This window comes from Esox lucius, chromosome 14, assembly GCF_011004845.1.
Source record: "Esox lucius isolate fEsoLuc1 chromosome 14, fEsoLuc1.pri, whole genome shotgun sequence".
Lineage (NCBI taxonomy): Eukaryota > Metazoa > Chordata > Actinopteri > Esociformes > Esocidae > Esox > Esox lucius.
The window spans coordinates 31639151-31653258 of NC_047582.1; the positions used below are offsets into that span (position 1 = coordinate 31639151).

Below are 14108 nucleotides of genomic sequence, written 5' to 3' on the forward strand. Positions count from 1 at the left end.
CATATGTTGATAATTTTCTGATAACACCCTGGATGTATTTACTAATGTAAGATTATTGCTGGAAGGGGGGGGGGGGGTAACATTACACAAAGAAGGATGAGTATTTGAGTGAGAGAAGTATCTGCTATCCAAAGTGGGTCTCCTGGGTAAAAGTAAAAACACTCGAAACATGGGCCTTAATTGCTTGGTGGGAATTGACCATATAGAGGGGGTGGTTAAACTGACATCTCCAGAAAGGCACACCCTCAAACTGACTAACCTCAGACCCCGTTTGATGGCCTCTTAGCCGCCATCTTAATTTTGACACCAATGTACCGAATAGAGTTACTGGGAAGTGGAACTTACAGGGAATTGTAATGGAGCTAATGTCAGCATGTTTTCTCAAAAAAAATAAAAAATAAAAATTGAGCTTTGTAAAGAAATAAAAAAACGATGCTTTAAGCCCCAAATGATTTTCAACTTTCTGCTTTTAACACCTACATTCTATGGCATGCTTATTTGATTTTGGTTGCAAGGTAACTGATTTTCATGTCCAAAATAGAATGGAAATGGAATAATCCTCAACTGAATTGTTCAGGCTAACAACAAACGCTGGGGTTTTATTGAATAGTTTTGCCCATTGTTCAGGGCTTAGAATAAGTGGCAAACATGTCCCAGTCTGTAGTGGAAGGCTGACACAGGCTATGTTTTAAGCCGGCATCGTTCCAGCCTGGAAGATCTGCAAATGGTTCCAGCCTGGAAGATCTGCTAATGGTGTGCAGGACAGTGGTTGAAAGCACGGTCCCTGGCCGCACAGCTGGTTGTCCGTTAGTGGAAGGCCGGGACCTTTACATTGAGATCTGGCCTTGTGTGTTTACAGTGTGCATTTTGTGTATGAGTGGTGGGTGTAATTTGTTTGTCTCATCTGGTGTATGCATATCTGTTTTCATCTCTGGGTAGCTCAGCATGTAACTCTGGGTAGCTCAGCATGTAACTCTGGGTAGCTCAGCATGTAACTCTGGGTAGCTCAGTATGTGTCGCATTCACAGGGATTTTGACGCCTGGGACGCATTACTGTGCACCTCACCAACTGCAGAGATTAGAGCCCTGAAGAGGAAGGCCCTCTGATTCTGTCCACTCGTAGATAATCCGTTTTACGTAAAACCAACTGATGAAGTGCTGAACAGAGCCCTTCCTGTTGTTCATTCCTAGTTACGAAAAGTGATTATGAAGTCCTCCCCCTACCCCCCTTAATTCTGCCCCAGTTAACCTCCTCTAAATATATTAATAGAGTTGTATGTGTTTTTTTGTCACGTTTTACCAGCTAAGCCGATTGAGGGGCTTATTCTCATTTACAATGAGAACATGGCCAGTGGACCAGAATAGAACGCATTTGCATTTTTTGACAAGAGCATCTGCTAAACTGACTTAATTAAACTTAAAAAGAAATGTCCTTAAGGAGATATACTTTCTGAGAGTACGTTTGAACTGATGTTGACTATGTTGCCTACATACAGTGGGCAATAGAAAGAGAATGAATATAATGGGTATCAACAAACTATTACCTATACTGTTTTTTCCCAATTTCCTACTCAAACAATGGATTAGCAACAATGACAAATAAAGTTTTTTTCCAGTGATTTGAATCAAGAATTAAGAAGCTTCTTCTTCGTGAGGAGCTTTCTTTTACTTCTTAAAGGTGTTTATAATTCCTTTTTATACATGTGATTAAGGCATGTCTGCAGTAGTTTATCCTTAACAGACCGTGATAATAAAGGACTCCTCTATGACACCAGTCGGATCGATTAAATCCACCCCCCCCCCCCCCCCACACACACACAAGAGATTGATGGGGGGAATATATCACTGTAAGCATACCTATGTATTGCTGATTATCGACACATAATAGCGCCTTTTTAAGTTTCTAATAATTGCGGCGACCCCCCCCCGCCCTCAGCCTCACAATGGTTTGATCCACTCCCCCCCCCAAGCCCTCAGCACTGGCAAGTTGTACCATAGACCAATAGTACAGGTACAGTACGTGTGTGGGTGGTTGACTTTCAGTAAGTAGCCTAGTTCAAACGAAGGATATGTCGGACATTTCTGTTCTTCTACCACTTAATACAATAAAACAAAAGTCTAACCTACACCAGTCTTCATTTTCTCTGCATTAAATCATTTACAGGTCACACTTTTTTGTTTGCTAGTTTAACTGACGTTTGCTAGCAAGCCACAGAATCATCAACCACTGTTTTGCAGCTGTTTGAATTCGAGTCAATGAGAGAAGCTTGCAATGTATGTAGTGTTGCTTAGCTGTCAAGTTGACAGTGTTCGTGTCTACCGTCTGAAATGCACTCAAGGCACGTAGCTATTGTGAGGTTAATCCAGTAAATGTATGTTGGTAAAGTTCACACTCACAATAGATTATTTGTAGAGCTACAGTAGTGGGAAAACTGATGGCTCCAACTAAAACAGTATTACAGCACTACTTTTGGTGTCCCCCTCAGTAATTGCTCTTGAGAAAATGTCATGTCAATCTGTTGATATCAGATTTTCACCACTGGCAACAACTATACTATATGGTATAGCCTAAATCCATTGAAGACTCATTGCAGTATTGATGTATAGTTCTCATTTACCGTCACAATTGAACTGAGTCAAAGGTCCAAACATACTTATGCTACTTATTGTAATAAGATAGCCAAACTATTTTGCTTCTCCGCCGTGAGCAAAACAACTCCCATGGAAATGCATACGACAGCACTCACTGAATACCTACGATGGAAATTAATTTGGCAGCACTTATTAAATAACTACAATGGAAATTAATATGGCAGCGCTTATGATTTCAAATTAATTCATTCACGTTGGAAAATACACGTTTTATTATATGCGTAGACTACACATGAGCTCGTTGATCAAATATACTTTTGAAGACATGTAGGCCTTCAGCTAAATCAGAGTGAAAACAGTTGGGTAAGTTCTATTTGATTAGGCTATATTGACGCAGTTGAGTAACTTTGCTGACTACCGTTGCATAATCTCAGTAAAAATAACATTTACAGGTTTTACAGGTTTGCAAAACTCCGGTGATTACCAAAAATTTTCCCGGTTCTCTGACAAGGATTTTATACCCCAAATATCCAGGGTGGACAAAAGGTCAATTGTTAAAATTCCTGGGCGAACTTCTTTAAAAACCTGTTGTTGAGCCCTAAATGCTCACGCACAGTAAGAACATTCTGAAAGTGTCTGCACTTAAATATGAATGTAAAAATCATGGTTATTACACCAGTGCCAAGAGTGGCACCTGCAGACGGACCGCGGTAAGTGACAACTGCCCCGCAAGAAAACCCCGCCTACGGTATCCATGCCCCCATGCTGGGGTGTACACGCGACCGCTTCAGTGTCTGAGTTTGCGTTGGTTACCATAGCAACAACAATGCTCTGGCGAAGTTAGGTTTTGGCATGTTATCTAGAAGTTAGTCTATTTTACAGATGTTGTCTGTTTTGGTAAATTAAATAAAAATGAAAGCCAAAAAAAATTTTTTTTTTCTGTGTTTATTTTAAACAGGTCATGTAATTGTCTAGGTAAACAGATAATTTGCAATTCTCATCTGGGTGCAATATTATTCTTGTTATAATTATTAGGCTGTATTGTTATAATATTAAAACAAAATTACACATGACAATTGGCATTCAACTAACAACTTCACTAGTTGTGCGAGTGCGAAGCTAGCCAATCAAACTAGTCTAAATTACCTTATTATTTCTTATTTCTGTAACAGTTCCTCTGTCAAATGGATATTTATGTAAAGCACTTTGAATGACCATTGTGTATGAAATGTGCTATATAAATAAAATTGCCTTGCCTTGCCTTGCCTTGCCTTATTATAAACCCACTCTCCTTTTGCGTCCGTAATATACAGGCTAACACCCACCTGATAAGCACACGATTCCACCAACGTTCCTTCACGCTGCATTTTTTGGGTTTGTGACCCTGTAGGTCTGCAAAGTTTAGACAATAATATATTGATCCTCTTTTTTCCTCTCATATATCGATGTAGTCAATGAAGGAGGGTTCGATTGGTTGACAAGATGAACACCGTTCATTGGTCAACGAGTGGCGGGCGCTCAAAAACGAATTTGAACTTTGGGCGTTTCCACCCGTAAGCATGTGTGCACAGAAAGCAGCACTGCTCCCCGGATCGAGCACCATGCCGCTTGCAAAACTGCTTGCCGCCCATCGCCCTACTCCAATTGAAAGTCTATCGGTGCTTACCCATTGTTCCGGCGCGAAATCGCCTGCAATCGCGCACGTCTTGCCATAGATGACTACTTATGCGCATATCCGTTATGGATGTTTGTTTTTCAGCTGGGGGAGGGCTGTGTTGACATCCCTTCGTGAACTTATTTGAATTTAACATGAAACCAACCAAAAAATATTCTCCCTCATGGGCAAAATAAAAACAAAGGACCGCAAAAGTTGTATTCTGTTTAAGTTATTTTAATTGTACGGGGAACATTTAACAACCACCTATGCAAAATGCCGTGATTGGTCAGTCCCCAGCAATAGGCGCGGGTGATTTGCATAAAGTTGAAAAATCTTTGCCTCTCATGTATCCCACGCATCGCCCCAGAAGCCACTCACTTGCCACGCTTCCTTTCATTGAAATGAATTGAGCCATCGCCTCCATCGCGAATAGTGTGAATGCACCGAGGCAGCGGGCGTGCTGGACCAGTGTATAAGCACAGTATGAGACCTTCACCGCCACCACAGACCGTGTGCAGGTTCCTTAACAACGCGACGTGTGTTGCCGGATGGAGGGTTCCCGCGAATTTGGCCTATTTTCAATGGCTGGGCGTGCAAAATGGCCTTGGAAGGTCTTTTAACAGATATTATATAGAAAAAATTGCATCTGTCCGTGTTTTTGTGGAGTCTGCGGGGTGATTTACAGTCAAAGTTTACGGTCAATGAAATCTGGCAACACTGACCCGGGGTGTTTGGCTGTTCGATAGAGCTGCATTGAGTCTGGTGCATGCTAGCTCAATTGTGGCAGTTTGCCGAAAGATGCAGGCCTATATGTCGGCAAGTACTGTCTTTTAAAACTGTATTTTATGTAAGGATATATGAAGCCATTTATTATCACATAATTGTTTGGCACCTTTTTAAATCATAATGATAAGAGAAATCACCCAAATGGCCCTGATCAAAAGTTTACATACCCTTGAATGTTTGGCCTTGTTACAGACACACAAGGTGACGCACACAGGTGAAAATGGCAATTGAAGGTGAATTTCCCACACCTGTGGCTTTTTAATTTGCACTTAGCGTCTGTGTATAAATGGTCAATGAGTTTGTTAGCGCTCACGTGGATGCACTGAGCAGGCTAGATACTGAGCTATGGGGAGCAGAAAATAACTGTCAAAAGACCTGCGTAACAGGGTAATGAAACTTTATAAAGATGGAAAAGGATATGAAAAACATTTCCAAATCCTTGCAAATGCCAGTCTGTACTGTTCAATCACTGATTAAGAAGTAGAAAATTCAGGGATCTCTTGATACCAAGCCAAGGTCAGGTAGACCAAGAACGATTTCAGCCAAAACTTCCAGAAGAATTGTTTAGGATACAAAGAAAAACCCTAAGGTAACCTCAGGAAAAATACATGCTGCTCTGGAAAAAGATGGTGTGGTTGTTTCAAGGAGCACAATACGACGATACTTGAACAAAAATGACCTGCATGGTCGAGTTGCCAAAAAGAAGCCTTTACTGCGCCAGGGCCACAAAAAAGCCTGGTTACAATATGCCTGACAACACTTGACATGCCTCACAGCTTCTGGCACACTGTAATTTGGAGTGACAACATCAAAATAGAGCTTTAGGGTCACAACCATGTTGTTATCTTTGTTGCCATGTTTTGTTTTATGATTGTGCCATTCTGTTATAACCTACAGTTGAATGTGAATCCCATAAGAAATAAAAGACATGTGTTTTGCCTGCTCATTCATGTTTTCTTTACAAATGGTACATATATTACCAATTCTCCAAGGGCAGGCAAACCTTTGAGCACAACGGTACATATTAAATACAGAGTCAACAGGAGAGAAAGAGCGAGCTGAAATGGCACCAAGGGGCACCAAGCCAGACAATAAAAATGACCAGGATTGTGCAACCTTGGTTACAACATATTCAAACAAATGACTCCATATATAAGACCTGAACATATCAGAAGCTGTCAGACAGCCCAGCAAACATCTCACACCATTTCGTTATAAGCTCAGAAATGGAGTCTGTTTGGGCTGTGTTAGTGTTACTGTGCTGTTACGTAGTTCGGACTGAGGCTCAGATTGAGCTGAATTTAGGTTCCACATCTTCCCATTCTGACATTTACAGACTGCTGAAGCAACTGGGAGAGCGAGTGGAGAAACTGGAGAGTAAGTGTAACTTTTCATGTTCTGAAACTTTTGTTGTGTCAGTATTCCTACTGGCATGCAGGGAAGATTTTGTGACGTCAACAGAAGAGTGTGTGTGTGTTCATCATGCACTCTTGTCTGTATTTAAACAGAACAATCTTTAAATACATGTTAATCTCACCGTAGTATGTTTTGTTTTCGACAGACAAGCCAGAAGTGGCTTTCTCTGCCTCACTTGTGGTCAAAGACGGACAGAATAACTTAGGACCTTATGACAGTGACAAGGACCTGGTGTTCGATGAGGTCACTGTCAACATTGGTGGAGCATATGACCCACAGACTGGTAAGTGACCCTTCCACGCACGGCTCAACATCCTATTAAAGGTGCAGTTTGTCAGTAGTGATGTCCCTTCATTTGTGTGTTAACTGAGGGGTGGTGGGGGCGTGTGTGGAACTATCGGGGGGTGTAGGAGGTGCCGTAGCCCCAGGGCCAGTGGTGGTTCCCGTACTTGGCCTCTGTCATTAGATTATTTTGTATTTGACATTGTGTGTTTCTATTCTGTTATCACAATCAGAAGCTAGTACATATGGGGGGGGGGGGGGGGGGGGGGGGGTCCTGTAAGTACATCTTGCACCCCGGCCCGACATCACCACGCTATGCCAGTGTGTGGGGGTCAGAGTTGGCAGTTAGTTTGATCCTTTTCTGTTCATAGCGGAAAGTTTGTATGCTGACTTATTGATGGAAGAGTGAAAGCTACAGAACACACATTTACATATTTTCTAACACTCCATCTAGATTTTGTTTACGTACACCACAATAATCTTTAGGAGACTGTCCTACTTTTTTACTGTTATTGCCATTCGCGAATTTCATTTTGTAATGAAATTTTTCTTACCTGATACAGGTAATTTTACAGCACCTGCTGGAGGGGTCTACCACTTCATATTTTCTTGCTATGCGGGGACAACGAAGAAGGTGAATGTAGAACTTCTTAAGAATGGTGTGAACATAGCTGCCATCTCCGAAACTGGCAACCCAGAATTCAGCATTTATCACGGAGGGTCCAGTGGAGTCACGGTGGAACTAAGGAAAGGAGACAAGGTCCATGTGGTTCTCCGAAACGGCAGTAGCATTTATGTGAACAGCAGAATTAACATGTTCAGTGGTCACTTACTGTTCCCAATAACTGATCAGTAACACCAAAAGGCTGATTGTCACTGTGGTGAATAAATGCCTATTTCATAATTTTATTACTGTTAAAAATAAAGTATACAATGTTCATTGTAATTTATTTTGACAAGTCTAGTTTATTGTGGTTACCCTGTTTTTTTCTGCACTTGTATTAGTGTTCACCATTTGCAAAAACACATTGTGTTAATGTCGCACCAATAGGTCACAATAGGTCACAATAGACAATAAGGCTTTCTAATAAAATGTATTGGGCCGGTTTCGCTGATACAGATTAAACCTAGTCTAGGACTGAAAAACAAGGTCTTTGGAGTTTTCTGTTGAACTAGATTTATTAGTCATAGACCAGGCTTAATCCGTGTCTGCGAATCCGGCCCATAGAGTCTTAAGTCTACATACGGATGCCGAAAGGAATCCCAGGGCTCGGGACAGTGTTTAATGTTTAGGACCCAAACCATGGGTCAAAAAATATATAAATAGTAATGATATTACTGTCCAAAAAACAGGTCACAAACATTTTATTGTTTAAAGTTTTAATTCATAGCATTTTTCAATTACTCACCAGTCAGAAAGCAGTTCTGCACTAATGCCCGATAGAGAATGACATTCCAAAAATAAATATGAACAATATAATTTATGTTATATATATGGCATACTATATGCTATATATATCATCCAGGTAAAATGCACATTCCCAAAATAAGCCAAGGAGGCCAAGCCATCATGTAGGCGATTGGCTGGAACGGGATTGCTGGAACGGGATTGGCTGGGAAGAAGCAGCATCGTCCCAAAACTATAAATTCACTTTCCGCTGACACTGAATTTTGTTTTTTTACTGAAGAAATCCTACCTAGTGCAGCTTTAACATAGTTGCATTAGCCCTGGTGTTAGGGTATCACTCTGATTGGCTGTTGGTGTTAGGGTATTACTCTGATTGGCTGAATGTGAATTCCATGAATTCCTTCATCAATGCAATTCTTCTGTTTAATAACTGTGTAACTTTATTGATAGTACTGTATACTAGCACTGAATGACCAAATAATAATTACATTTAAGCCAACCAAATGGGCCCCCCCCCAGGCCTGGCCTCGGGACAGCAAAAATCAATCAATCAAAATGTATTTGTATAGCGCTTTACAACAACCAGCAGGTATCCAAAGTGCTTCACATCAGGAACCAAGAATAAAACAACATATATTGCAATAAGAAAAATGAAACGTAGGAAACAGTAAAATCATAAAAGGTTACATAGAAACAGGAAGTGGAAATTGTCACACCACTACTGTGTATTAAAAGCCATTCTAAACAGGTAGGTTTTGAGTTTAGATCTGAAAAGAGCAACATCTGTAGTTGTGCAAATATCAGGGGGTAACTTATTCCAGAGTCTCGGGGCAGCAACCGCAAAAGCCTGATCACCCCATCGTTTGTACCTTGACCTTGGGACTTCTAAAACCAGTTGGTTAGAAGACCGCAAAGACCGGCTGTGCTCACACAAGATTAAAATCTCAAATAAGTACTCCTCAATACTTGGGGCACTGTATGTTTGTTTGTTGTAAGAAAACACACTAGTCCCTCTAGAAGGGTGTTAACGACCAAAAGATACAGCAACGAATGACAGCAAAGGCGATAATCCCCCGAGGGTGAAGTTGTTTGTGACAGAAGTGGCCCTGGAACAAACATGTTCCCGTTCAGAACTAAGGCAGGTCCCAGTTGGGCTGCAGAGATTTTACTCGGATGAGTGGGAGAGCAGTGGCTTGCAGTAATGAAGAGCCCAGTGTGGCCATTTCCTAGGCAGTGACCATGTGTTGAGCATACAGCCCAGACGGTATGGTGTGGGACATGGACGCAGTACCGGCTCTAGCCTTATGGGGGCCCTAAGCTAAATTAGATTTTGGGCCCCCTCCCCCTAGTGGTCAGGGCCCCCTTGCGATTGTTGGCCCTGCACGGACGGATGTCAACACAGAGATCCACTGCCCAGGCTACCAGTCTGGCATGTCAAGCTACAATTACTGTGAAGCTTTGTATCAAAATGAGTCTGGAAAGAAACAACAGCCTCTGGTTTTATTCATTTAATTATTTCAGAACTGGCCAATCTAAACCTCATCCAGCGTTGTCAAGGCCATTACAAAATGCAGATATATTAAAGTCCAGAAAAACATACTCCAACTGTTGACATTCTGTTGTTGTCGTATGTGGACGTGTTGCACTCTCATTTCGGTCCTGTCCATTAGGTATGTTCAAGACACTAAGGAGTGTGGAAGACTATGATTGAAGTCTGTTAATTAAGAAATTAGATTCCATAGTAGTTCAATCTGAATAAATGAAAACTCCCCTTTTTTGTGGTGCATGTTTTGTCTCCTTTTCTCTGTGCAGATTCACACGTGTGCAAAGCATTTCATGAGTTTTCATTGTCCAATTTCATGTCTGCTGTTCAGCATCACAGTTCCTGGCCAACGTACAAAAACACAGATACGGAAGCTGAGGTCACACATCTGCCGAGAGGCCAATTGAGCCATGGTTTCCTTTATGCCGGCACATCATTCATTCATGACAACAAGAACATGCTTTGTTTTAGTTTCAGTCCTGTGAAAGCCATTTGGCTAACCACTTTTCTCCTCCCGAGCCAGTAATTTGAGCCTGTGGACAAGACCCTTGTAATGACTTCTGCTTGAATGCTGCTGTTCTACGTAAAAGCATTGATCTTGGGGTCCCTCTGCCGGTGCCCCACATGAGGGCATGAAGAATAGGCAACTTTAAAATGCAAGGGCTTCAGTGGCCCCTCCTTTTGCTAACACACACACACACACGCGCACGCACTGCAGGCCTCTGGCAGCCCTTCCCTACCATACATGGCTGTGCTACACCGCTGATAAACAGATGGAATGGAAGCAAACGCTGGAGACTGAGGCGAAAGCCTAAACACCCTAGGAATCGCACAAACAGGGCTGCCCCATTGGCCGGGGATTGTAACGTGGCTAATTAAACAGGATTACTGCCCTGCCGCTTCCTACGAGGAAGGAATATCCACGTGAATTTAACCCTTCAACTCCCCTCCCATGTCTGGCTCCGCTACGCGCCGGCCAAATGGGCCAATACTACAGTATCAACATGTGTTTCAAGGCAACAGCGTGGATGCTGTAAGAAAGTACCAAAATATTTGAATTTCATTTTTAACGGCCTTAATGCACCATCCTAGAACTGTGCGGCTCCAGTTTCGGTTAAATCCCAGTTTAGGTGTCCTAGTGATAACTTTGATGTCTTGGCATTGAATTAGACGACAGAGTGAAAAGTCAGTTGTTTGATGAAGATCTTACAAGTGAGCTAATAACTATTAACTACTTTAACAAGCAGCAGACTGCAGATGTACGACTTCTAGTCAATATGCTACTCCACATCCTCACCATTAGGTTGGAGTATTGTGTTGGAGTATTACTATTTACTATCATAGGAATAGTAAATAGTAATCTCTCTCCACCATTTTGTTTCCAGACCGTCCCATGTGGAGACTGAACTGTCAACAAAAACTTACCCTGGATGATCTGAAGACCTGTTTGTATGTGCACCAAATAGCTCATCAAAAAAGTGCCAGCAACGGCTTTCATTGAGTTTATAGCCTTGGTAACGGAGTGTCATCCCAATTATTCATTTTCTATGCCCCGTACCTTTTTTATTTTCCCAGGGGACACAATATAATGATTTAATACTGAAGCTTTTCACGTTCAATTCTTTGAAAAACCTCTAGTCACCAACTGGAGGTTATGTAAGGGCATATAAACAGCTATGCAGAGCATTTTTTTTTGATAATGCTCTCATGTAGCTGGCATTTGGTTCAGGTGTGTTTAGAGAGGTTTAGAAGTTATGTAACACAATAGATTACAGTATTAAAAGATGTGTACGGCACAAGGAAATAATAACTGTTTTGTGGACAACTAAAATCCTATGTTTTTGAGCTAATACTGTTTTTAGTGTTTTTAAATTATTATTGATAGCAGTAGTAGTAAATTCATCAAGTACATATGTTAGTTTGCTGAAATGTATTTATTTATAATATAAATGATACCATGTGCTATTGTAATTTATGGGATTAAATATTTTTGCTCACAAAGGAGTTCTGGAGGTTTTTAAGTTGGTTCTTTGATTGTTCACTCTGTATATTACTGAAATCTGTAACTTTGGGAAATTATTTCATTTTTATGCTGATGACAGTACTATCTGCTGCAGCTCCTTCTCTTCCACAATATGTTGCACACCTGCAGTCTGATTGACAACTGTTACAAAACGTACTGGATCGTAGGTTGGTAGTAAATGCAAAATCTTTGTAGGTCACAGAACCTAGCTTTAAATGACCCTGAGATTACAACCCTGAATGGGTCTTTTATAGAATGTGTTGCTTCCTTCCTTGGTATTTGATTAGAATATAATATTTTTAAGACACACATTAGTGGGTTGCTTGAGAAGCTGAAGATTAAAATTAGCTTTTTTCTTAGGAAGAAATCCTGTCTGTCATGTCAACATACCAAAGACCTCAAGTCATGTTACAAATCATGCCAAACAATGCTAATTTCAAAAGGTTTTATTTGTTTCCTTATATAGGCTACATGTTGCACATTGAAAGCCCCATATTGTTGTAAAAAGGAAGCTACGTTTGGCTGTAACGTCAACAGGCTTGTACGTGCAAAGTATCTCCTGTACACGCAAAACCTCCCAGGCTGAAAACAACCCAATTTGGGTTATTTGGTAACCAAGTGCTGGTTAAATAGTGGGCAGAACACATGCTGGGTTGTTTTACCCAGAGAGTTAGCCTGATGGTTGGAGTGAATTTGGATTGTCGAAACATGGGTTTAATAGGTTATTTTTAATTGATTGGTGAACGAAGCAAGCTTTCTAGGGGGCATGGCTTTAAGATGATTATATGCCCACTTTCATGGGTGGTCAGTGGGCAAAAAACTACCTGAATCCCACACCCCCAAACAATCTACGCCTCCCATCTTTTCATTTGACTCACTGACTATCAGTGTGTCTTTCAATCTCAGTGACTTGGCATGAAACACCCAGCACCCAAAAAAAACAAAACCAACCATCAGTTGGGTCGTCCAAACAAGAGTAGTCTACTTTAAAGACCAAAAGCACAGTGAATCCTGCCTTGAAATAAGGTTCCTAGGACATACCTGAGAGGGACTAAGGTGTGTTCAATCCATTCCTGATATCTTCTTACAATTGGGACAAAGCCTATAGAGATAGATAATAGGCCACAAATGTCTTTCCTGTTAATTAGCCAGTAATCTTGGCCTACTGTTTTTTTTTTTTTCACGATGGCTCCATTATCCTTGAGAATAAGACCCAATGTAAAACATTAGTAACATTTACACATAATCATAGCCTAGACCTATTACGCACAATTATTTCGTTAGGTTCCTCAACATTAAGGGGTTACATTTCAAGATGCATTGATATACATTTTGCGAGGATAACAAATAGACTAAGGGCGCAAAATAAAGGCATTACTTAAAACTAGAATTTCTAAACAATGTTTTTCCAAATGCATTTATTTAGCCTACGTTACAAGATTGCCTAGGTCCTACACCAAAGTTTGTATGGTTCGCAAAAAATGGGAGTTCGGAACGTTGAAGTTCGCACTGGGACAACTTCGTTGCCCATGGTAACTATCTCTTCCTTTATTAAATCAAGTTGTGCATTGGTCAATGTATAACTCGGCCTCACGCAGTCCAACCACGGGTTTGGTAAGTCCTACCACGGGTCTGGTCAGTCCGTGCGCAAAACCTGTTGACCTGTATGGAGCCGCTGATGCTCCAGTGAGCGTCACTCGGTTCGTTCGTGAGGAGTCGTAGCTTGGCTCTCTTGGAAAGAATCCATTCCAGATCCATCAACTGACTCATGTTGTACAATAACAGCGGGAGAAACAGAGTTAAAGGTCCACCATGTCTTCTCTTGGTCATTGGTTGCGTGCGTCGGCAAGTTCGCTGGATCCTCTCCAGTGACACTTGGGGACGCATGTCTGACTTTTGTTGGAGTGGCCAGTTTGACTCTGGATGCGTAGCTCGGCGAAGTGACCAAGTTTCGTAACGCTGATATAGGCGTATTGTCCACCGATGTGAGCGTGGTACTTTCCGTACTACCACCCCCACGCTGAAAATCGTCGGTCCCTTCCGTCTCTGTTTTGATAACTGATGTAGCAATGGAACTAGCATCGTCGCGTGTATATGTGTCCGTCTGCGTAGGCCCACCTGTATACATTGTATTATTAGGCGAACTGCTAGTGTTTGTGTTTTTAGTTGTATTACCCGCGACGGTACTCACAGCGCACTCCGTAACCGACGATGGAGAAGAATGAGAGGCAGACGTCGGTTTCCATATTAGGCTATAGTAAATGGCCAATATGACAGCCGCCAGAGACACGGACAAGACGTATGCGAAAACAGTTGCCAGTCTCACCCACTTTTTGTTGGTCTTCGCTGCCATTTTCGCCTTTTTGTCCCCCGTGTATGTAGCAGGTTTCCCCCGTTCCAT

The 14108-nt window shown here is 41.6% G+C and overlaps 1 protein-coding gene across 1 annotated transcript; it reads left to right on the forward strand.

Moving 5' to 3' along the window:
* Positions 1 to 6204: 6204 nt before the first annotated feature.
* On the forward strand, positions 6205 to 7679 carry LOC105021708 (complement C1q tumor necrosis factor-related protein 3). The gene is made up of 3 exons (XM_010889540.5): positions 6205 to 6412; positions 6597 to 6734; positions 7297 to 7679. Exons 1-3 carry the CDS (start codon positions 6262 to 6264, stop codon positions 7587 to 7589), a joined length of 582 nt encoding a protein of 193 aa, XP_010887842.2. The 5' UTR covers positions 6205 to 6261; the 3' UTR covers positions 7590 to 7679.
* The last annotated feature ends 6429 nt before the right edge of the window (positions 7680 to 14108 follow it).